This window comes from Carassius carassius, chromosome 41, assembly GCF_963082965.1.
Source record: "Carassius carassius chromosome 41, fCarCar2.1, whole genome shotgun sequence".
NCBI lineage: Eukaryota > Metazoa > Chordata > Actinopteri > Cypriniformes > Cyprinidae > Carassius > Carassius carassius.
Window position 1 is genome coordinate 4,297,949 of NC_081795.1, and position 25,356 is coordinate 4,323,304.

The 25,356-nt window shown below is 36.0% G+C and overlaps 1 protein-coding gene and 1 long non-coding RNA gene across 3 annotated transcripts in view; both read right to left on the reverse strand.

The window, feature by feature from the left end:
• Window positions 1–885: 885 nt before the first annotated feature.
• On the reverse strand, window positions 886–2,596 carry LOC132123472 (uncharacterized). The gene is made up of 4 exons (XR_009426519.1): window positions 2,408–2,596; window positions 2,002–2,046; window positions 1,638–1,707; window positions 886–1,059 (listed from the first exon to the last, which is right to left on the reverse strand). It is a non-coding gene; the product is annotated as an uncharacterized LOC132123472 (long non-coding RNA).
• Window positions 2,597–9,170: 6,574 nt separating this feature from the next.
• Window positions 9,171–25,356, reverse strand: part of LOC132123471 (sialic acid-binding Ig-like lectin 14) — a 77,115-nt gene continuing 60,929 nt past the window's right edge. Inside the window, exons 2-7 of one of the 2 annotated variants that reach the window (XR_009426518.1) lie at window positions 21,872–22,252; window positions 21,472–21,768; window positions 21,293–21,395; window positions 20,919–21,000; window positions 19,426–19,520; window positions 9,230–9,368 (exon numbers count right to left, since the gene is read on the reverse strand). Coding sequence is in view for 1 of the 2 variants with exons in the window: in XM_059534099.1 (XP_059390082.1) it covers window positions 9,214–9,368; window positions 19,426–19,520; window positions 21,293–21,395; window positions 21,472–21,768; window positions 21,872–22,252 (1,031 nt within the window). In the remaining variant the exon portion in view is untranslated. Of the gene's footprint in view, window positions 9,369–19,425; window positions 19,521–20,918; window positions 21,001–21,292; window positions 21,396–21,471; window positions 21,769–21,871; window positions 22,253–25,356 lie in introns of both variants that reach the window. The other variant, XM_059534099.1, reaches the window with a different exon arrangement.

Below are 25,356 nucleotides of genomic sequence, written 5' to 3' on the forward strand. Positions count from 1 at the left end.
TAGGAACTTTTATTATGACACTCTGCTCACAGATTGAATAGTATTACATGGTTTGTAAAAAGTTTAGGCTTGTATTCTGCTCTCAGATTTGCATTGGTTCTGGAGGATTGGGGGAAAAAGTTATCAAATTGGATTATTTTATTATTTAATTATAAAGCATAGGGAATAAACACAGAACTTTTTATATTTATTACCTAGAAAATTGGCTCCAGATGCTCCGTCTGTTGAGAGATTGACTTTAAGATAAATGTTTCTCATAAATAGTTTTGATCTCCGAATATATCTTCAAATTAATTTGAAATTGTCCTGTGATACATGCAGTACCTCTAAACTGAAAGTCCATACATAAAACGCATAATAATCAAAAGTGAAGTCACCTTTATTAATATAGCACTTCATTAAATACAGATTGTTTTTCCATCTTACAAAATCTCTAAATTATGCTTTCAATGTCAAATGCCAGAAAGTGAATTCATGAATTCAAGGCTAGATTATTGTAATGCTTTACTGAGTGGTTGTTCTTAATAAACAGACTCCAGCTCATCCGAAATGCAGAAGCTAGAATTATGGTCATATAAGCCTGGTTTAGTAAACACTGCACTGGCTGCCGATAAGCATCATATACGTTTTAAAATCTTGCTAAATACTTAAAGCCCTGAATGGTTTAGCTCCTCAGTACTTAAGCGTGCTCCTATTGCTTTATACTCCTTCAAGTTCACTGTTGTATCTAAATTCTGGCCAGTTGATAATAACTAGAAAATCAAAATCAACGGTGGGCAAAATAATCTTTTTTTCTATTTAGTGCTCAAACAGTCTTACTAACGTTGTTTGGGAGGCAGACACACTCTGTCAGTTTAAATCTGGATTGAAAAGCCAACTCTTTATGTTCCCACACAAACATACTGGAAAGCATTGATAAAGTCAATACCTGCTACAGACTTTTATATTTTTTAAAGCATACATTATGCTAAGCATATTTTGTTTTGTTCATCATCATCATCAGGCATTTTAATACACGCTGAGCTTGCCCATGTTGTTGTAAACAGCCTCATAATCGCCCTTAATGTAAAAAATAACACAGACACAGAGGTCAGACAACAACTTATTTCAGAATATTGAATGTTTTCCACATTTTAAGGAAATGATTGTAAAAATAAATAATATACTCACTGAGTATGATTTTGTTTCACTGAGGTGCATGGTGAAAAAAAAATAAACAATCACATTTATCATCTGCATTTATCATGGCAGCTGTTAAGTTAAAGGTGTCATATGATTCTATTTCCAAAGATCATTGTTTTGTGTATTTGGTGTAATAAAATATGTTAGCATGCTTTAATGTTTCTTTGCGTTTAAGTTTGGTCAGAATTGTGTAAACATTTTCAAATAGAGAAGTTTGAGGGAGAATCCATTTAGGGCATTTTCGCCAGATTTCAGTCAGCCGAAGAGACTGAGCTTTATAACTTTGCAGATCTTATACATGCCCAATTAGCTACATAACACACTAAAGAAAAAGAATCTTGAAGTAGCATCAGAATTTGTATTATGTTTATCATTCTGTATACTGAATATTATTATTTTGCTGTATAACACACTGTTTAATTAATTTAGACATTTGTGGTTCAAATATTCTGTACCTCTTTGGTTGACAACATAAAACGCTTGGATAAAGGCACGTTTCCTGACACAATGCAAATGTTGTTTGACCTGTAAAGAGAGAAGGTTTATCGATGAGTGGTGTGTAGAAGGAAGAATGAGTGAAGCTGTGAATTTCACTTCAGTATGCAAAAATAACTGTAAAACATTTGTCAAATGTGTCAGCAGCACTGTGGTGATATCAAAATGATGGCCTGTCACAGTCAATAACTGAATCAATGTTCACCTGTATATTTAAATATTAATGTTACTTATCAAGTGTTTTTTATTTTTTCTATTTTTTGGTAGAAATATGTAATGGAATTCTAATGTATTCTTATTTTTAAAGAAAAAAATAGTATTCACTTGTATTCTGCTCTCATATTTGCATATGTTCTGTCGGATTGGTGCCTGCAAAAAAGAAAGAAAATCATAATCACATTAAAAAAAATAATTATATTATTTAATGATTAAACATGAAATGACCCCAATTAGGTAAATATTGCATTTTGTGTAATTATGTTTAATACCTCTGTTCAGATTGTGTTTGTGGCCCCTTTATATCATAATGTTATATGCATACAGTATGGGACATTACTTCCCTTTCTGTTTGGGATCATTGATGTTATGGTCTGAAATTACTAATTTTTGACCAGAACTGTCTCAAGATCATCTGACCCAGATTTGGGGATGATCTGATAAATGTTCAATACAGGATGTGTTTGAATTTCTTTTTTCTAAAGCATAAGTATAAGCCAAAAAACATACAAACCTGTGTCGCCTTTTATATATGAAGACTCCAGTAATTACACAAATAAGGATGAAGACAAGGGAAGATACTACAATATATGGCCAAAATCCAACACCTTGAGCCCCTATGATGATATAATTATAAAAGGATTATTAGTCATATCTCACACATATCATGAAGTACAGTTTCTATTTGACCACACCTATAGAAAAAAAAGCTTTATTCCCAAGATAGCAAGTTAAAGTTTTCATTTCATTACAGAGCAATATTAACAGAGGCTACTGTATTATTCATTGTAATATATTAATTACTGATACTAAAATGTTCATGTTCAATAATTCCTGAATAATCATGTTCATAAAGAAATAAGCTATAATTTGTGTAGGATTGTTACATGTGTCATCAGAGCGCAGCAGACACCCACCTAAATGGTTTAAACATACCGCTTATCCTGCCCCAAAAGACCGTGAACACCGCACATAACATCTGAAGTAAACATTAATTCATATTCACATAACATAAAAACTAATCCCGTTTGACTGATTTGCTTCACATCGGGTGATTTTAGGTCATTGTTTTAGCTGTGACTTCCGGTGGCTTCACTGCCTGATGGCAGTTTAGAACGTGTTGAGCGATCCAGGGGCCTTTGCTATTTCTCAGCCATTTCACTTATAATGGGCCTTACATCAGAATGGGAGTCCGCCTGTGCTCGAAAAAAAAAATAAAAATCTAATCATTGTTCTCTAATTTTTATTTCATTGCTCTCAAGGACAGGTCATCACACTGTCCAAGAGCTGAGGGGCTAAGAGAGGAACACTGTTTTTGTCCATGATTGTTAAAATAGTTCTGTTTAAAAAGATAGATAGAAAGTGCTGCCTCCGAATTGGAAAGGTTGCCTCTGCACATATCATACATGAAGCTAAAACATTACTGACGTTGTACATGTAAAACAACAGATATTGTAATGTTTCCTCCAGTAAAATATGCAATACATTTCAACTCCTTCCCATGGTCTTCTTTTGCACCCAGAAAGGTTATGTTAAAGTAGGTGATCCGATCTAAACCTGAAAGTGTTTTGCTCCCCGTTGTGACCTGCATGTTCTCATAGTTCCATGTGATGGTTGGATCCTCTTTCTGGCAGGAATGGTAGACACTACAAATGAAGTTCTTTGTGACGCCCTATGGGACATCTGCCAGTTCAGGCTCAATCATTATTTTATAATGAACACCTGAAATTGAACTGAAATCTTGTAATAGGTCCAACTGTTTAAAGTGAACTTATAACTAACATAACACAAAGCATTTCATATTTGTTTACTCACATTTTGACTCCTTCAGTTGTCACTGTTATGCCACCATAATGTGCTACTGAACACATAATAGTCAAGCTTTCTGCCTTTAAGACACCTGTTCGTGTCAGAGTGATTTTCCACAGGCCGTTTTTAATATGTTCATCCTTTGTTTGATCAGATCCTTCTACACCGCTCAGAGTGATTGTTGGTTTGCTCTGTGGACACGTGTGGAGAGTTGAACATTCTACTGTGATGGCATCACCCATCTTTTCACCTCCATAAATACTGATGATGGGCTGCTGTGGCTTTTCTATAATTCACAAAAACATTCAAATTATTACATAATATCATACAGTGGCTCCAAAATGTATTTAGTAAATGTCTGAATTGCATTAGATAAAAAGTGTCTTTTTCCATAATTTTCTTCCCTTTGTTGAGCCACTTTTTAAATTGTTTCAACTAACTTGTCATGGGGTTAATTTTTTTGTGGATGTATGAAGTCAGTTCCTCTCATGTCATCTCACGGCAAAGTAAGCAAGGGCTGAACAATAATGGTTAAATCGATATTTCCAATTATTTGGCTAAAAGAAATACAATAACAATTATTAGTCATGGTTATAGTCATTTTAGAAATTTAGAAAATGATTGCACTTTCACATCAACGTGTCTGAGCTTTAATACTTTTGTGTAATGAATGAATATAATATACAAGTTTCACTTTTTGAATGGAATTAGTGAAATAAATCAACTTTTTGATGATATTGTAATTATATGACCAGCACCTGTAGTTTCAGCAAACAGCAAAAATGACAGTATGGAAAGAAAAAACAGACTAGCTGTAGCTTTACACTGAGCAAGATATTGCAGTGGATATCGAACTCCAACTTGCCCGTGCTTGCCATTATTTTTAGATAAAGATGAAAAAAGAAATAATTATTAAAATGTGGTTTATCATGAATTGCCTTTTTTGATGTTATTTAAAAATTGTTCAAATAAAGTCAATATGGCTACAAAACTATTACAATTTTTTTTTTGTTTAAATAAGACAAAGATTATTGGAGTATGCATTTAAAATGAAATACCCTTTTAGTTTTTCTACTTCAAAATGCTTTCAATATTTGACTTGCCATTTCTTTGTAATTGCTTGTGAAATTTACTATAAATTTCTGAGAGATAATTTTGTCTACACACTTTTTTTCAATACATTTGGACTATCACATATTACAGGAATATTATTACAACAGTATTTACTTTCTATCGACAAAGATTGTAGACGTGACATCATAAAATGCATAGGTGCGCATTTTATGATGTCCTATGAGGTACTGCAATCCCTACTTGATGACTCAGCTATAAATCAGTTTTCCATCTGAACTTCTCAATGACATAATTTGGATGCCATGGATCATAAACTAAAGGATAACCTCTAGAGACCAACTGATACCACACAACTCTACATGGGTCATTGGGTGGGTATGATGTGTAGCTGAAAGAACATGGTATGACCAGACAGGAACCTCTGAGACCGTGCATTTCCTTTGGCATTGTCACTTCCCATCCCAAAGCATCATACAGCAGAACACCTTTGGGACAAAAGTTAAATAACATTAATAGCTGAGTGGAAGATTAATCAGTTTTGAATAGTTAATTTGTTGTGAATTAATCTCAGTATCAATTATTAATGATTTTAACGATTAGTTGTTTCAGTTGTTGTCGAATCACCACCCATCAAGGTGAAGTGCATTGATGTTGAACCTTTGATACATGTAAACCAGTTGTAGGAGACCTCCAATACAATTAGTATTATAATAGGGGCAGTTAAAAAAATCAGTGACAGTTATCATAATGTATACCCTTTGTAGGGGAATTTACAGTTAAAACCCAAGGACCAGATATGTCACAATGAAGACCAGGAGTCAGAGATGAGTTCAATTAATAATAATAATTTTACTTGAAGAAAATAGTTTGCAATTTCATCAGCAGATGTCAGCTTCAATACTCTCGACGGAGTTCGTAGGCCGCTCTCGTACAACTCAAAATCAACCACAGTTATACCCTGACAGAGGATACTAATTGCGTCAATACATAAGTCAACAAGATTCTGATTGGTTCCTAAACCTAGATAAACTCTCCAAAGACGTATATCTGATACGCTGGACACTGGCAGTTGATCGTTTGTCCTGGGACTGTCTGAGCTTCTCCCTGTACAGACAGATACTAACACACAGAGAACTTATCTAAAATTCAAGGCTTTCTAGCACTGGTGAGTGTCTTATCATTACGGTTGGATACACACACATAATATGTGGACATTAATCTTGAGGAAAAGAAATACAGGGTAGACCAGGATTCTTTAATATCTCATAAGCGCACATAAGGTTACACATTTCACTCTTGCCATAACTTGATTAATAGTCAAACAAGAAATCAGGTAATAATATAATTAATATCAGTATGAAGGATATGTCAACTCGGCATCCACTCCTTCACCTTCTCAGTTGCATCCACTATAGGTACAGTAGAAGTGAGGAAAACAGATTCTTTTACCTTGTAAAAGCAATTGAAAAAGCAGAAGTCCCATCATGGTCCTGGGTTTGCCCATGAAATAAAAGTTGAAATAAAAAAACTATTGTCTTACAAATAATAATAATAACAATAATAACATTTTAATGCAAAGTGAAAAGAATTTAAATCAACATAAATATCACACTATAGGGACTTTCTAAATCTTTTTGCTCTCAATTGAGTTCTTACCACTAAATTAAGAAAAAACATTTATTAAACTCAATAAAATTTTCTTAAGACAGTGGATTCCAATCCTGGCCTTTCCCAAACATTTCCCAAAGGCAATATACAATCATGTCGAAAAGTAGCTGTGCTTTTAAAAAGTTTTTATGTGTATCAAACATCAAGCAAAGATGGAGAACAAAATAAGTAATTCTTATATCTTAACAGCAGCATGTCAGAGAAATGTACAACAAATACTGCTTAAAGTGATTAAAAAAATTAACCACTTTCTTTTGTTTGATAATGATAATGTGACATTATTGTGATTTTGAATACATTTTTTGAAGAAGTTATTAATCTGCTACTATACGCATTATTTACGACAGTCCAATTTTATTAAACCAACGTGGTGCCCCCTGGTTTTTCAAAAAATGTATAAATATGAAACTAATGAAAATAAAAATTTGAAGAAAAGTGTTGATTGCTGTAATAAATGAAGAGCTGCTCATGTCACATCGCATTTTTGAAATCAATCACACATGGTTCTGTTGAGTATGAACACATTGGCCAATCATGAGTTTTTGCATGCTAAATGAATCTCACAAATTTTCTCATCATAAGCAACAAAATGAAGATCAAGTAATTACGTAACATTAAATTAAAGCATAATATTTTGTAACTCAGAATGTATTTATTGAGTTGTGATCACTTTAAATACAAATTGAGTTGAATTTAAATATTTCCAGACATGATATTAGATATTGTCTAAACAGGCTGGTTTATGATGTTTGTAGTTTATAGCCATTACACTAACTTTAGGCTACTTTTATCCTTACCGTGCAGTTGGTTCTCACACTGCCTATTGGTAGATATTTCCTTCTTCCTTGATAAATTATGACAGACATTTTAATGAAGTGTAGTATTGTTAAAATGTAGTCTTTGAAATGGCAAGTCAAAACAGAATGACAGATTAAGCAAATCATTCAAGTGCATTAAACTGCACTTAATTATAATTTTATTCAGTGTTATATTATTATTCATGAGACAAATAATCTTAGAATCCTTACATGGAAAGAGAGAGAGAAAGAAAGAGAGAGACTTCATTTAACCATTATCATGAATTATTTATTTGGTTTACCATGGGGCACATCATTTTTATTAGTATGCTGTCATGCACAAGCATTAAATAAAATGATCATGAAAGTATTTTATTTTTATTTAAATCCTGTATCCATGTGATGCTTGGTGTGAGGAACAGCGCATTCGGCGATATGTATCTCCTTACTCTGTAGCTATAGTAACAATTAAAAAATGTGCCGTTAAGAAGTTTTATTTAGTTATATCTAACGCTAATTGGCTCTCGCCGGTTTCGTCATAGATTGCGACATGCTGTGTTTCCGGTGATGTGTGTTTTGAATGAGAAACGCGCGCCTTGACGGAGTGGATCAGGATAGTATTTTCAGCATTTAACAATTTAAATTATTGCCTGCTCCTCACGATTATATTATATTCTGCCAGAGTGAATTGCAACTGAAATGCATCGTCATTTGGATTACTGTTGTACTGCTCTTTGAAACATCTGCAATAAATTATTATGATCAAGTGTCCATCTGTTACGTTAAATATATATATATATATATATATATATATATATATATATATATATATATATATATATATATATATATATATATATATATATATATATATATATACACACACACATATATGTTTCGTATTCCTTCAACTAAGTAATATTTTGTACAGAATTAATTGTATTATTTTGATTAACATCTCTATGTGAAAGAAATGCTCTATATCTAACATTTAAAGTGAACTATTTACTAGCTTGCTTTATTCATTCATTATTTTATTAGAGTGAAGCGTTTGGATAAAATAATTGAGCTTTTATGCTTTGTTTTGTACTTTGTAGATGGCTGATCTTGCATAATCACTCCAGCTTGTAGGCTATTACCAGGGTTCTAAATTAACACCCGCCAAATGCGGGTTAAAATTCATTTTGGCGGGTGTTAATTAAAACTTACTAGCCAGTTTGGCTGGTGATGCATGACATGAGGCTCTGTTCTCGGTCATTTATCCCCCTGGCAGCACTTCCTACATTTCCCATGAACACTTTGCTGTAATGCTACGTGATGACGTTTCATATGCCCATTGGCTGCACGCAGTTTGCAGTGAAATCAGCGTGAAAAAACATGGAAACGAATAGAGCATCCAACAGAAAACACAAGAAGAAGAACGAATGAAGCCAGAGCAGGGAGCATAAACTGAAAGAGGAGGGAGTTAGCTATTAAACAAAGAAATTAAGATTAAACTAAATGCGGCGGTGGTTGGGACAGATTTCTGGGGGCGAAAAGAGGAACGAGGCAGGGGATGAGGATATCGACAGAGAAACAAAGAAAATAAAATTTAATGCCAAATGGCTGACGGGTCACGAATGGCTTGTGTTTGATCACAAGACTGTCGTAATGCTTTGTCAGGATTGCCGCATGTAAGTTACGCGAAAGAAAAAAACAAAACAAGCAATTTTGTGGTGGGAACTAAAAATTTTAAATTTGAGTCAGTGTATATTTTGTTGTATGCATTGTACTTTATATGTGTTTTTCATGCCAACAATGTTAATAAAATGATCAAATGCATTCAGTGGCACTCATAATTTGTTATTTTTATCGAAAAAAATGGCTAGTGGAAATTCTGATTGGCTGGTAACTTTAGATCAAAAAAAGTTAATTTAGAACCCTGGCTATTATTTATCTGGAGCTCCCAGACTTTCCTGATGGCGAGGATAGGTCAGTCTAGTGGCTGTGGGCTTAACTGGGGATTGGGAGCCCGCCGTGGGATTAAGTCGGGGTGCTCAGGAGATGAAGAAGGGATGGACGGAACCAGTGGAGGCGTAGGACACCTAGGAGGTGAAGGAGGCTCAGGGAAGTGTCCTAGAGGGGAATCTGGGAAGAGGATTATTATTGGGTTATAAGAAATCTGGGGGTAATGCAATGTCTATGATATTAGAGCTGATAATGAAGGATATTCTGGAGGAGAGGGCGGTTTATTATATATACAGCTTGCCATATGAGTCGCAGGTGCTCATGTCTTCAGTGCAGCAGAAGTGGGGATCGTGGACGTTGACACTGGCTTTGCTGAATGCGGCGGCCTTGACTTCGCCACGGGCTGCTGCATTGACCAGCTGAGGAAAACAGCTGAGCTCGGAAGGATACTGGGTTGGGTTTGGGTAGATGGGAGGAGCTGTTGGAGCGGTATGTAGAGGTTCCCGGTTTGGGGTGAGCAGGCGAAACACGACCCGTTCCTGAGGGGACTGGACGAGGAAATTTGGGCCGTTCTTGATTTGAACTTCTTCCACTTCGAAGTCAGGATTAATGAGACAAGATTAATGAGCTCGATCAAGGGGAAAATCACCACCAGGAAGAGTGCAGCAGATTGTGTCTTCGTCCAGCCCGACAAAAAAAACAAACGCCCAGGAACGATGCGTGATAACTCACCCGGTTTGCGAGCTCAAGGAAATCCTTTATATATCACTCCAACCTCCGACCGCTCTGACTCAAACACCTCAGCGCTAGGGATGGCTGACGTGAAACAGACGTTCCGAAGCTTTGCGAGATCCCGAAGCCATGGCTGGACTGGCCATTGGGCATACCGGGCATTTGCCCGGTGGGCCGATGTGCTTTTTGGGCCGATATCTCATACTCATACTTTTTTTTTTTTTTTTTTTTTTTTTTTTAAACGGCCCATAAAATTTGTACATCGGCGGCCCATTCGTTTTGTTTTGCTTAATTGGCGGCGCTGGGTTTGTGCCGGTGAAATGCATTGGTCAAAGTCAGTGTTAGTTTTTTTTTTCTGACAGACCAGCCCATGAAACACGTAGATCAGTGGCCCATTGGCTCTTTTCTTGATTGACACTGGGCTGGCCCAATCACAACTTTAAAGGAGTGAGCGAGCGGCAGCAGTGTCAGTGTGTATCTGTAAAAAAAGATGGAGAAGAAACGCAAGGAATGTGCAGATAAATAGCGTGAAAAAATAGAACCAGGCCCTTAAAGCAGACACTGTAAACTGTGTCAAAATATATGTTTTCTGACCTTCATCAGCTCCTGTGGCAGATGATGATAGTGAGGACGGAGGATCAGGAGAGAGATGAGAAAGTGTAGAGCCTGCGGTAAGCATAACTACTTTCAAAACACTTAGGCCATGTCATGAGTGTAGATTATTTCCACATCTGCATAGTTGACGATTACCGCAATTCACTAGAAATTTAATAAGAGGCGTTTGTAAACCAATGTTTTCCGCCAAAATAAAAGCTTGATGCAGTTTGCGTCAAAATAAAAGATCATGTGCTTATCTCTTTCACGTATAGAAATTGGTACAACTAATTAAGAAAGTTTCCTTTATTTTTTTGTGCATTTGTTTTACAAAATATGGCTATTACTGTCATTGGATTAATATTATAACTATTATTATGTATAGGTGTAATGTAAATAGACACTGTAACTAAACGAGGTTTGAATTTTTCTTTGTTTAATTTGCACACTGAATATGGGTTGGAGCTTTTAATTTTGAACTCTCAAAGTGCACCAGATTAATGAATTTAACATTAAAATGCACAAAATTTTCTCACGGGGGGGCATGTCCCCGAACCCCACTAGAAGGACCGAGGACACACCACCATAGCTTTAACAAAAATCCTGTAAGAAACACTGGTATTGCTATGCCAGAGATGCTTATAGCTTGTTTTAGGATTCAGCGCTGTGGAGTATAGTTCAACTGTATTAATAAATATAAAATTTTGACTTGTTTCATCTGTTAACTCTCACTCGTTCCTATACTCACTCATTACATGGCATTAGTGGTTTTAATGAATAGGAGTTGGTATGCATATAATTAAGGGCGTGCAAAGATGGGTGGTGTTTATGATCATATAGTGGGCCGGTCTGGGCAAAAATGCCCGGGGCGATTTTTGTCCCAGTCCAGGCCTGCCCGAAGCGCAGATGTTTCGAAACACTGATCCGAGGCGTGATTCAAAACGCCCATGTCACATGACTGCGGCCTCGAAGTGTTTCACAAGTGTTTCGACAGGTGGCATGGTCCGCCGAATCAGCGTTTGATTGACATGGTTGGGTATTGACCACACAATCGCACATCTGTATAAAAGTGAAGTCAACGCATCTTGACCTGTCTGATTTTGAGATAGCGGATATTTGGTGATATAGTGACATTTATAGTGTGATTTGTTTAGTTATATGTAGGGTTACATTTAAATTAACACACTGACTGATAGGCTAGAGATGGACAGAATATACATATAGTGACACATTAAAGCTACAGGTTGTAGGACCTGCCATTAGAGGGCGCATTATCAAAACAATAACAATCGTGTGGTTTGATGACGCTAAGGAGGAGTGTGGAACGATGGGATTTGTTGTCTTCTACCCAACCGCTGACGGCCATCAATCAGACGAAAAGATAAATCATGGATTTAACGCGAGTTCACCGATTTGCGCGAGTGGATTACATACAAAGTCAATGGAAAGACGCGATCAGACTATGGATCAGATGCATCCTTGCGCGGGTCTAGAGATGCGATGCCCCGCGTTTGGCGTGTATGCCCCATAATACTAATCTTGTTGATCGTTATAATAGCATACATTTTCTGTAAAGATACGAATAAAAACAAGTCACCTGTCGAGTAAAACACAAGCGAGATCGGCATCTCTTTCTTGTTGAAGTTTGCCGCGAAGCTACTTCCGCATTTGTCCACGACACTGTTGTCACATGGTTTCTGTCAGTAAAGGCGGTAACGAAGGGTAACTAACGTAATTGACAGGCGACTGCACTGCCCCGTGTCACTATTTAGAATGGGAATTTCCCAGGGGGGCAGGGTTTCATATTTTTTTTGAAGCACCCCTGGGCTTTGCCATTAACTTTACATCCGAGGCGTTTAAAGACTCCATTTGTCCATTAATTATTTCTAAAGAAACATGAAAATGTATAAAAGGCTCCATTACCTTGGGTCCCGTAGAAGCAGTTTTTGTAAAAAATAGGCTAACGATTGTGTCATAACCAGTGACTCTCTGTCGCACAGTAGAGAAATTACCGTATGGACAGGAGGAGAAGCTCGCAGGCAATCTTTTTTCTGTCTATGAGCCTATCGGGGGGACGTGGAGGTATAAAGTCAAGGGAGATAATTAATCAGAATACTTACCAAAATTTGCTCCTGTTCACGCTCGCCTTCTCTGGAAGATTCGGTGGGTGATTCAGATTTCTCTTAGCACAGCGATTAGAAGACGTACAGGTTGCTCACGTGACATTTACGTCATCAAGCTCAGTTTGAGTCTGCGCAGTACGCCCGACCCCCAGGAAGTGCTTGCTTCTATTGACTTCATTTTTCTCCATTGAATCCAATGGGGTTGTTGTGTCCATTTATTTTACTGTATGGAATTTTCTCATGATTACATTAGAGATATTGTTAGTAATCAGCTGGACAAAATATATAACACTAGCCTAGTGGTTTTTGGATATTTTACTGCAAATATGTTACAAATTGTACCTTTAATAGATGCATAGATAGAAATATACTGTATATAGGCAAATAGATTAATATATATATATATATATATATATATATATATATATATATATATATAGGTAGATACATAGATAAATAGATTAAAATAGATAGATAGATCAATACAAATGGAGGCTCCCCAGAAGAGATGCTGACTTCATATATGCTGTCAGTGTAGGATTTGTTACTAATTGCTGTTTTCATCATCAGGCCCATCATCGCCATAATCATCACCATCAACACCAGTAGAAAAACACAGGACAGTTTCTGGGAATTTTTTGATAAACGTATCCATGTAACCCAGATTATACACAATGCTACAGCTGATGCTACAGTGGAAGTGGAAAAATACCCCCATGATGCGTTTTTGCCCAGAACTCATGATTCCCTAATTGAAAGAGAGAGCAGTAAACTTTCCTAATTTGTATGTCCTTGCTGAAAAACATATATGCATGCCATCAACAAGTGTACCTTGTGAGAGGATTTTTTCGAAGGCTGGAGAAATTATCTGTATGAAAAAAAAGAAGTAGGCTAAGTCCTTCCACAGCAGAGAAATTAATATTTTTGAATAAACATCTTTAAAAAAAGTGAGACATTGTGGCTTGATTTATTTTATTAATATTCATTTTTCATGACCAAAATAACAATATGCACAGTAAGAAGCCTACAGGTTACAAGCTTCACATATCAGAAAAAGACAATGATAATAAAAACATCACATTTTTAATGGCTTGTTGTTTCAGATCAACACCTGCAAGTGGCCACTAGGTGTCACCGTTGAGACGGGTGACGGATTGATCAATCAATCAATTAACTAAACAAGAAAAGGAAAAAGACCAAATAAGGAAGATGCAAAAGGAACAGAAAAAAAAGTCCATAACTGTGACATGGACACTACATTAAATTTGCAGTTATAACTTGAAATTTACAGCATCTAATTTTAGATAGAAACAGATCTCCGCTTATCTGCAAAGCATGGGTAAACTACGGTGCCCGTGAGGCGACTTGTTCGGTTTACTTAGTTTGTCGCGGCCACGAAATAATAACTCGTGGGAACGTGATAATATTTCGTGGCCACGAGATATTAATTTGTCGGAACTTCATATTAACTCGTGGGAATGTCATATGTCGTGGCCACGAGATCATTTTGTCGAGGTAACAACATCCTTATGTCGTGGCCTCGAGATGCTATGTTGAAGGAACGAAATGTTTTTCTCGTGGCCACGAGTTTAATGTGTAAACAAACCTGCGTGACCATAGCAACCCAGGATTATCAGAGATGGAATCATTAATATTTTATTTTAAATTAAGTAATTATTATATTAACCATATGCTTTGGCTATTGGGCTGTATTACATGCGATCATCAGTATTCAAATGAAGTTTATCATAAATAAATATTACATAAAGTGCATAATAAAATATGAAAACTTTTTTTATCCATCCTACAGTTTTGTAAGTCCATTAAATGATAGTCTTTCCCACATAATATGTGTACATTATTATTATTATTATTATTATTATTATTAGCCTATTATTATCGGTTATTTTTTTATTTCGTTTATATTCTTTTTTTCTCTTAATATTCTCTTTACTTAATATCCTGAATACTTTTGTTAATAATAGCGTACTGTAAATGCTCCACATTAACATAAAATGTCATAAAAGCATCAAATGTAAATGCATACATTTTATATGTATAAATCATATAATAATTTCTTAATTAAAAATAAATTATTAATGATTCCATAATAAATCCTGGGTTGCTATGGTCATTCAGGTTTGTTTACGCATTAAACTCGTGGCCATGAGAAAAACATGTCGTTCCCTCAACATAGCATCTCGAGGCCACGACATAATGATGTTGTTACCTCGACAAAAGTGGCCAAGACATATTATCACGTTCACACGAGTTATGTTATTATGACGTGGCCACGACAAAACTAAGTAAAGCGAAAAGTCACCATACGGGCACCGTATAGTAAACAAATAACTGCTTGAATAGTACAGCATTTTCTTTACTCAAACATTATGTCTGTTAAGGCTATTGTTTGTGTGTGCTTGAAGACTGGAGAATTAGTTTTTTTGCCATCTAGCAAAAATACTTTTGTACGTTTGAAATATCCTGCTGTGCATAAGTGCTTAATCGTTTATATCATGAGATTTTGGCTAAGTATATTAAACAACAAGAAAAAACTAAGCGCCCATAGCAACAATAAACGTTATATCCTAACATGTAAAAGGTGATTGTGGCATATAATGTGCTGCACTTGCCTCAGAAGTGGACAAAACACTGATCTCCTCATTCGCCAGCCAAAGACCTTGTTAACTCCATTTGAGCTTGTTTTTTATATAGCCTAATGTTAATTGCACGTGTCTGATACAACACCAACACTGAGTGTTGTTTAATTAATGATTTTTCTGCCTTTGTTGTCTTTTTCTCTGTAAAATCTTTTGGTAATCATCATAAATCATTTGAAAGCTTAGAAGCCCAAGATTCATCCTGTGAAAACCATTTTGGAATTGGACATTGCTTTACCATGAAAATGGTACTTTAAATTCTAATGGCGGTCACCTCCCCCTTAGTGGGCAGGGTCAAGTGTCATAAAACATAATGCATTACGGTCTTCTAGAACCAAAACTTTTATAATCTTGGCAACAAACATATCATTGGAAAGGTCTGAGTCTCAGGATTTCACATTTGGTGGTTATTTTGAGATAGAAGTAAAATTCACAGAGAAATCTAGAGAAAAAATCATTAAGAAAAATTCAAAATAGTTCTGATGACTCCCAGTGGCTGTGTGTGGTATGACACCCTAAATAAAATCTCACAGGAACCTCAATTTTTTTTCATATCAACTTTAAATTTGTAAAATAACTTATTTAGACACAAGGCTTTAATTTTATACCAATTTTAGAGTAAAACCTGTTATGTAAAATATTAATAATAAATAAAATAAAATGAATATAGCGCATATTATTTACAGTACATTTAAACTTCTATAACTTTTAGATACTTCAAAAAAACTTTTGCCAAAATCTGCACATTTTTTTCTTTAAAAAGAGACCAACCTTAGGTAAAGTATAGGATATAATTGTTTTAAGCATGCAGTGGCAAGTAGGCCAGTAACAGTTAACAGATTAATGACTTAGTCCTTTTTTATACCCTAATCAGGCAAAGTGAACTGGGAGTCACAACTCATAAAATCTAAAATATATCAAATATTTAAAAAATTATTTTGGATATGTTTTACTTAAAGGAACACTCCGACTTTTTGGGACTTTAGCGTATTCACAGTATCCCCCAGAGTTAGATAAGTCCATACATACCTTTTTTATTTCTGTGCGTTCCGTAAGTGTTATTTGACGCACCCACCGCTAGCCTAGCTTAGCACAAAGACTGGATGTAAATGGATACTGGTAGCATAGTAATCCCAATAAGTGACAAAATAATGCAAACATTTTCCTATTTACATGTTGTGATCTGTATAGTCACAGCGTGTACAAATAACAAGGCTATATGAGACAGAGACCATTTTTAATCGTATAAATACTGGGAACTATATTCTCACTAGGCGTAGGAGCACAGATAACGTTACTTGGGCGGAGTGGCTACTTGGGCGGAGTGATTAGCGCAGCACACGGGACCGTAAACAAAACAAACGTGACTAACTAGCTTGACGTGACTCGTGATCATGGCTTACTTTGAGGAATTGGCAGACTCAGAGGAATTTTACTGTGTATCAAACCAAGATCCAGAATATTTGCGTCACTACCACGGAAGATTTCTCTGCCCTAGTAATACACCCGGCAGTTGTCTTTTTTTTACCCATTGTGACAAGATCAACTGGAAGAAACGCCCCATGCCGAGTGAACCTAATGGTCAGCTGGCCACCAAGTAAGTGATTTTGTTATAATGATCATTCATAGTTCAATGAAATTGTAGTATAGCCATTGCATACAGTGTGTCACAATAATAACAATAAAGGGGATACACGGACCCCCTATTCACGTAATAGTGTCACTACTAAGGTTATATTACATTAGCAAGGCACTGTTACAGTATGGCTAATGTTAGTCATCTCAAAACATAACGGAACACTTACCGCAGCAACAGGTGATCCAATTTGTCCTGTCTTTATTATCGATGGGATGGCTGTATCCTTTAGCACACGTTTCATGGTCCGTGTGGCAACTTGCATTTTTTCAAAATAGTCGTCTACAGTAAAATGTTCAGAGCAAACGAAATACTTTGTGATGGTGTTTACAGGTGTGTTTGGATCTATTTCCAGAGCAAGTAGCCATCGATTTATCAGGTCAGCGTTTGTGGTTGGAATTCTATGAAACATCATAGTAATACCTGGTCTCCCCTGTTTATTGTCGCAGTTCTTTACAATACAGCGAACACCCATGATTATGCCCATGACTATTACTCCAACTCTGAGCGAACTCTCTTCTCCTCACCACGGCGCGTTTTGGGTGCTGCGCTAATCACTCCGACCAAGTAGCCACTCCACCCAAGTAACGTTAGCTGTGCTCCTACGCCTAGTGAGAATATAGTTCCCAGTATTTATACGATTAAAAATGCTCTCTGTCTCATATAGCCTTGTTATTTGTACACGCTGTGACTATACAGATCACAACATGTAAATAGGAAAATGTTTGCATTATTTTGTCACTTATTGGGATTACTATGCTACCAGTATCCATTTACATCCAGTCTTTGTGCTAAGCTAGGCTAGCGGTGGGTGCGTCAAATAACACTTACAGAACGCACAGAAATAAAAAAAGGTATGTATGGACTTATCTAACTCTGGGGGATACTGTGAATAAGCTAAAGTCCCAAAAAGTCGGAGTGTTCCTTTAAGCTCAGATGATAAAAAAAATGCCATGAAAATATTTTTTGCTTATCATTTTCCACTCTTGCCTGTTTAAGGATTAAAGCTGATAAGGGAGATTAGAGCTGTTGATAGCATTCTATTGCAGTTATTAATAAAGTTATTAAAAAAAGAGCGAGAGAGACAGAGACAAACAGAGAGAGAGTAAGAGAGAGAGAGCTTGTGTGAATTAGGCTAACATACCTCTGTGCATCTCTACACTCTTCTGCTGCAGCGTCTCTAAACAGCGATGTTATTACATCGCTACTGAGAAATTTCATGTGTAGCCTTTAAGTTGCTACACTAGGTATATAAGCTAACTGATAAAATCATCAGGGCAGCGCTGACAAACTGCGTTTTTACATGTTAACAAGTGATATGGAACTGTAATGCGGTCAAGAGAGCTGCCTGGAACTACGCTGGCCGTGTGTTTCCCAGAAAATAATTGTATTTGCACACATCAGAACGTTCGTCAGCCAACAGATTCAAGCATTCAATGGCCCCGTAGTCTGTGTGTGAGATCTGGTGTATATATATATATATATATATATATATATATATATATACAGTATAAATATTTTATATATATATATATATATATATATATATATATATATATATATATATATATATATATATATATTAGTGGTGGGCCATTATCGGCGTTAACTTTTCATGACTATGAAAATTGTAGAGTCACACTGAAGGCATCAAGGGCTATTTGACCAAGAAGGAGAGTGATGGGGTGCTGCGCCAGATAACCTGGCCTCCACAGTCACCGGACCTGAACCCAATCGAGATGGTTTAGGGGTGAGCTGGACCGCAGACATTAGGCAAAAGGGCCAACAAGTGCTAAGCATCTCTCGGGGAACTCCTTCAAGACTGTTGGAAGACCATTTCAGGTGACTACCTCTTGAAGCTCATCAAGAGAATGCCAAGAGTGTGCAAAGCAGTAATCAAAGCTAAAGGTGGCTACTTTGAAGAACCTAGAATATGACATATTTTCAGTTGTTTTACACTTTTTTGTTATGTATATAATTCCATATATAATTCTACATGTGTTAATTCATAGTTTTGATGCCTTCAGTGTGAATCTACAATTTTAATGAAAATAAAGAAAACTCTTTGAATGAGAAGTTGTGTCCAAACTTTTGGTCTGTACTGTATATATATATATATATATATATATATATATATATATATATTATTATTTTTTTTTTTTTTTTTTTTCTGTTACAACAACAAAAACAACATGCTGTTTACCATAAATACCATATTGATAATTAACATTTTACAAAATATTTCTGATGGTGCTGATCTATATTGTGAAACACATTTTGTGTGAAAGGTATAAAACTGCATCTGAGCACGAAGAGCAGATTAATCAAAAATAATTCCTTGATACATAAACTTTTGACAAACCATTTTTTCATACAAATAACGGATTACAGATGATATCCAATCCTGTCTTCAATTCCTTCTAAAGTCATAAAATAACTGGATTATACTGTGAATATAATCAAAAACATGCATAGATTCAGTATTTTATCACCAGAGGAGGTGTTTTGTCCTGGTTTGTTGCAGAAGAATGCATTAGAAGCTGCTGGATAGGCTATTTGCCTCTGTTCACTGGCTCCTGAACAAAACCTGGTGATCACACACACACACACACACACACACACACAAAGACATTCTCGACTTACTTTCAATTATATTATTTACTTATGTGTTCTTATTGTTACAATGAACATTCTTCTTAAGGACTGTATTATTATATTGTAAGGCTGGTGCCAAGCTCACACCCAGAGAGGGCTGCTCTCTGAGAAGGAAAAGGACTTTTCTGGAAATTAGCATTTGAACACTCTCTTGCAAATCCTCATCCAAATCAAGATGCAATTAAACTCTGTTTTCTCTGTAAATGTTAAAATCACCCGAAACTTGCCCGAAATCTGTTTATTTCTAATTGTGAACACTCACTACACTCTCAGAAAAAAGGTACAGAAACTGTAACTGCGGAAACAAACCTGTATATTATTTATCTCTAAAGGTCTGGAGCACTGGCACTTTTCCCGGTGGGCCGCTGGCCAATACATACAGTCGGCATATAGTCATAGCTGGGGGCGTGGCGAGGGTGGAGTTGGCGTGGGGGAAAACACTGCGAGCACCGTGTGTATTTGAATGACAAAAATGCACATATTGAGCACTCATTCCCAGAGACTCGTAGAACAATTGTAGTCTCTTTTATCTTAATATTCATATACACTAGTCCATGTTAATATTTGATTCATTGTACAGCCCTACTTTAGATTTATTCATTCAAAAATAGCCATGACGTTTTGCTTTATACAGCAAGTTCCATTTTTGACTGGATTCCGCGATTCGATCCTTGTCGCTTCGCAAACACAGACGGGGTGAATTTACGTATTACCAAGAATTTACTTGGGTCTGTCATGTGATTAAGGAACGACTCGACCCGAAGACTCATGAGATTAACTAATCAATTCTCTTTCCGGCTCAGACTGCACTGGTTTTAGCATATGGGTCTGTCAAGTGATTACGGAACAACTCGACCCGAAAGACTCATGAGATGAACTAATCAATTCTCTTTCCGGCTCAGATTGCATTGGTTTAGCGTATGGGTCTGTCACGTGATTAAGAAAGAGTCAAAAACCTGATAGTCCCGAACTATGAACCAATCAATTCTCTTTCCGGCTCAAGACTGCATTGACTGACACAGGTGAATTACTACTAGCGGAACAGAACCTATAGAATGTGCGACTCAACAAATCACCCCAGAGACGTCTCGTTCTTCCCGAGTCACATTAAAGATTCGTTTTGCAAGGGTTCTATGATGTTAGTAGTATATAATTTTCTTTAGCAATTTTTTTTTGTTATTTTATTTATTTATTTATTTTTATATTTTGACCCCTATGGGCTAGTGTTTCCCAGTAGATTTGTTGGTCCCACTCTGCCCCCGTCTTCATCCCAAGATAAGTAAATCACAAGGTATTACAGATTTTAGGAGTTTTGAGATATTTTGCTTACTGTGGAGTGTGTGTCTTCTTCCTGTGATTTCCTGGTGATTACATTCTGTCGCCCTTGAGGTGTAAACTCTCCAGATCTGGACCTTGATTATGGTAAATCCTAATTATTAGTTCATGCCTCCATTAGAAGGATGTTTTGTCTTTGTTTTGGAGTATTTAAAGAAATGTTGCAAGAACGATTCTGTAGCCAGATGAGCCCAAATTTGTTATGTCAGATTTTTCGTATTTTACTCTTAGATTTATCTTTGAGAATTTGATTTTAAAATGCAAATTAATTCATTTTCATTCATTACAATAACAGTGAAAACCATTTTCAGGGATGTCTTCTCTAATATTAGTCAGTGATATTTATGTAGAAGTCCGTTTCAGACTCACTCGTATCTCTTCTTGGCAATGAAGAAACACAGTAATCCAAACAAAAGAGCAGATCCAAGACCAGAGATTACTGGTATGAGAATGTGGCTGAGAGTTGCTTGTTCTGGTAGAAAAAAAACACTTAATTACTCACACAATACACAAAACAATACATACCCAGAACAGTTTTATTGTTATACCTTTCACAAAGATACGGTGAGTCTCTGTCATTTCTCCCTTGACATTCCCGTGATGCTTGACTGTGCATGCGACAGCGCTGTGATCGTCCTGTTTTTGAGGGGTGAAGGTCAGTACAGACTGTGTTTCCCAGTTTCCATGACCAATGTTCTTGTAGCTCATGATGACTTTTCCAGTGTGGTTCCAGGTGAGAGTGGGCTGGTGGGACGGACAGGTGTGCCGGACAGAGCATGTGAAGACTGCAGGTTCACCCTCCTGCACAGACTGTTCGGCCTGCAGCTCTGGTTTTGATGCTTGCTCTGTAAATGCATTTGGAATGATTCACATTTTTGGCAGTTTTCTTATTTTGTACCATGTTTAGTTGTAGTCACAGGTTGAGAGCTCAAAAGATCACTTACTTACCGATCATTTTAATCGACACACAGTTTTCCACAAAGGAGTACTTGTCTTTTTTAGATGTTTCTAATTCCACTCTGAAACAATACGGCCCGTTGTCGTGGTTTTTGACCTCATAAATCTCCAAGGAGCAGTTGGAACCACCCAGTGAACCAATCAGTTTTGTACGACCCTTGAAACTGTCTTTAACCTTCGTAGGGTCTTTGTGAAAAATAATATCATTCCAGTTGTCCTTCGTGTGCCATATAGCTCTAATACGATCAGAGGGGTGTTCTTGAACGGGGTATTTGAATGAACAGGGCAACACGACACAAGATGAGACCAGAGCCTTCATTTCAGGCTCTACAGTTACCTTCCAGACATCAGCAAACACGCCAGCGCAAAAAACTGCAAAATAAAAAATGTAAAAGTTAATTAACTTTTTAAAATAAAATACATTTCAATAAGTTGAAGTTTTAATATAAATAATTTTAAAGGAGTATTGGAATACATTACATTTAACTTAAAATTAGTTTAAGGCAATCGGGTTTGCTTTTTTTTTAGGTTAACTAATTAGAGTTTACAGTGCACAACATTTAAAAAGAATTTATTCCTATAATATATATATATAAAAAGTGCCTTAAAAACATACGGTGAAACCAGTACTAAGAACACCTGACCGCACACACATGCTGGACTGAGCTCTAGAAACTGAAGAGGCAAAAATGCAGAAAATGATAAAATAATAATAATAATAAATAAATAAAAAATTAAGGACACTTTTTCCTAGGACACTGCCACTGTATAGATTTCAGTAAGGTTCAAATATATTAACCTATTAACACCTACATCACAAAGCGCACTAAGTGCGAACCTTTGCTGTTAGCTGGGAAAGTGTGGAAGAACACCTTTTTTCACATTCCAGAATAGTGGATTTACCAAGTGGATGATGGACAAGCTTTGCGGAAAAGAAAAATATAGCGGGTCAAGATAGAATGGTTTGTATTTGGGGATACTTCCTGCTACTTTTTGGCCTAATGTGCATATTAATGTTTCTCCATTAAAAGTAGTATAACTTGTATAAACTATGTATTTTAAATTTTAATCAAATTCCCTACTTTCCCATTTTAGGAAATATGGTTTCGAAAAGTGGGACAGTATGATTAGCCTAATGTGGGACAGTACTAAAATGTATGGAGGGGCATGGTTTGTGGTGCAAAAATAATTATTTACAGGGTTTTAGTGTTGTTATGGAATATTAGAATGCTGTTACTGCACATGGGATTACAGATGATAAAGGTGGTGTCTTGACATGCAAATGACTGCTTGTTTTCAGAGATGTAATGAGTTAAAGTCTGTAGGTTTTTTTTATTTAGGTAGTTCTCAAAGTTTATGCAGGCTAGCTGCTAGGTGTTTTCAAGAAGACAGTTAAGATTGTATGTTTTTTTAGTAAAAGAGAAATGATTAGGCAAATTGGTCTTAAATGTTTTAGCAGTTCACTGCACGTTCATGAATTCTGAATCAAGTCTGATCTAGCCTAAAGTTAAGCTTAACTTAACCTAAAGCCTCAACTATGGTTTTATATTTCGTCTTCAAATAGGCCTAGGTTATGCCTGCTGTGGTTGTATGTGTTTGTTGAACTAGAAAACAGTCAGGAATTCTATCCACATAACATAACACAGGTCAATAATAGTTGCTTAATTCCTTAAAATAAATGCATCAAAACTTTCATATTGTTTTATTTGTTTGATGATGTTTGGTCATCTATCCATTCATAACCAAGAGAAATTCTAACTTTTAAGATTTGACTTTTCTACATGAAAGGTGATTTTGGCCTTTTATTATCAGTGTCCCACATTAGGAACACATCTGTCCCACATTAGGAAGCTGCAGATTTTCTCAGATGACTTGCACTAAGAGCAATAATATGTCTATCAATTAATTTATGAATGTGGTATCTGCATTTTCTCTTTTGATTTATTTAGGAACCATCCTGGAGGTTTTAAAATGGTATTAGGTGTGGAATTAATGTTTTAGCTATCGCAATATGTCACAGAAATCTGAAATGCAAAAAATGTTCAACATTAGGGCAATTCACCTCAATTCTTCATGAGTTGTGAAAGTGAAAGTCGTGACATTTGCCAAGTATGGTAACTTATATACTCAGAATTGTTGCTCTGCATTTAATCCATCTAAGTGTACACACACAGTAGTGAGAAGTGAACACATCCAGGGACGGACTGGCCATCTGGACGTTCTGGAGAAGTCCAGACCAGCCGTCCATCCAATGGCTGTCGGCCTGCTGATTCATCATCAAAGAAAAAGTGTCAGATAAAGTGACGTTGACAGCCGACAAAAGGTGGCGCTAATGGAATCTATTTTTTCTTATTAGAAACCGAAACTGCTGTATAGACGGTTTCAACAGCAACAACATAAACAAACGTTACTTTGCATGCGCGCTTTTGTGGACCTAACTTAACTTCCGATAGACTTCCAAATAGTAACAACTCAATAACAACAGCCAAGTCCCTCTAGAGTAGATATTTTTTGATAAACAAACAAAATATGTTTGCCGCGTGGATCAGGCGGACTTAATGAAAATGCAAATTCATTCTTTGCCAGCAGGAGATGTTTTAAAGCATAGACATAAAGGGCGAGAAATAGAGGTTTCCCCAGTAACAGCTGTAAACAAAGCAGAGCTGGTACGCTCACAAGCTGCTTTATCAGCAGTGTTGGGAAGGTTACTTTGGAAATGTAATAGGTTACAGATTACAAGTTACCCTGTTTAAAATATAATAGTAGTGTAACTTTTTCAATTACTTTATTAAAGTAATGTAACTAATTACTTTTGAGTACTTTTTGATTACTTTTGTAAATTTGTGAAAATTAAAGAATAATAAATAAAAGCATATACATCAACTTAAATACAGTTATCTAATAAGCATGTGACGTATTCTGTGTAATAAAATCCTAAACATTGGTGTTTCTTTTAAACTGCTGTCTCTTTGTATATGATGATAGATTTCTCAAAATAAGTAAAATGCACATGAAGTGACACAGAGCAGTTCTAGAAATTATGTTTATGTGCTCATGTACTCCTATATTGAGGCGGCAGGGGTTGAAAACACTGCGAGCTTCAGCAGGCCTATGTGTAGAAAATGAAACCATGTCTTTGCCATTAATTTACAGGAGGGGCGGACTGGGAAAAAAAATCAGACTGGAAAATTCAAACTCATACAAACAAATTCATGGACAAAACTATTTTTTATCTATTTTAAATCTTTAATTTGGGGACATGCAAAATAATTAAAAGTTCTCTCCTGAACTGCACCTTCACTTCCATTTTTCTCTTCAGTTTCTTTATTTTGCCCTGTTATGCATCTCTCTCATGACTTTAATACTCAAGATTGAACAAAACTATACTTTACAATACAATACTCTCTACAATACTACAATATCTTTATAGAAAAATCCTATATATAATCCATATTCTTCCCTTACAAAAATTAACC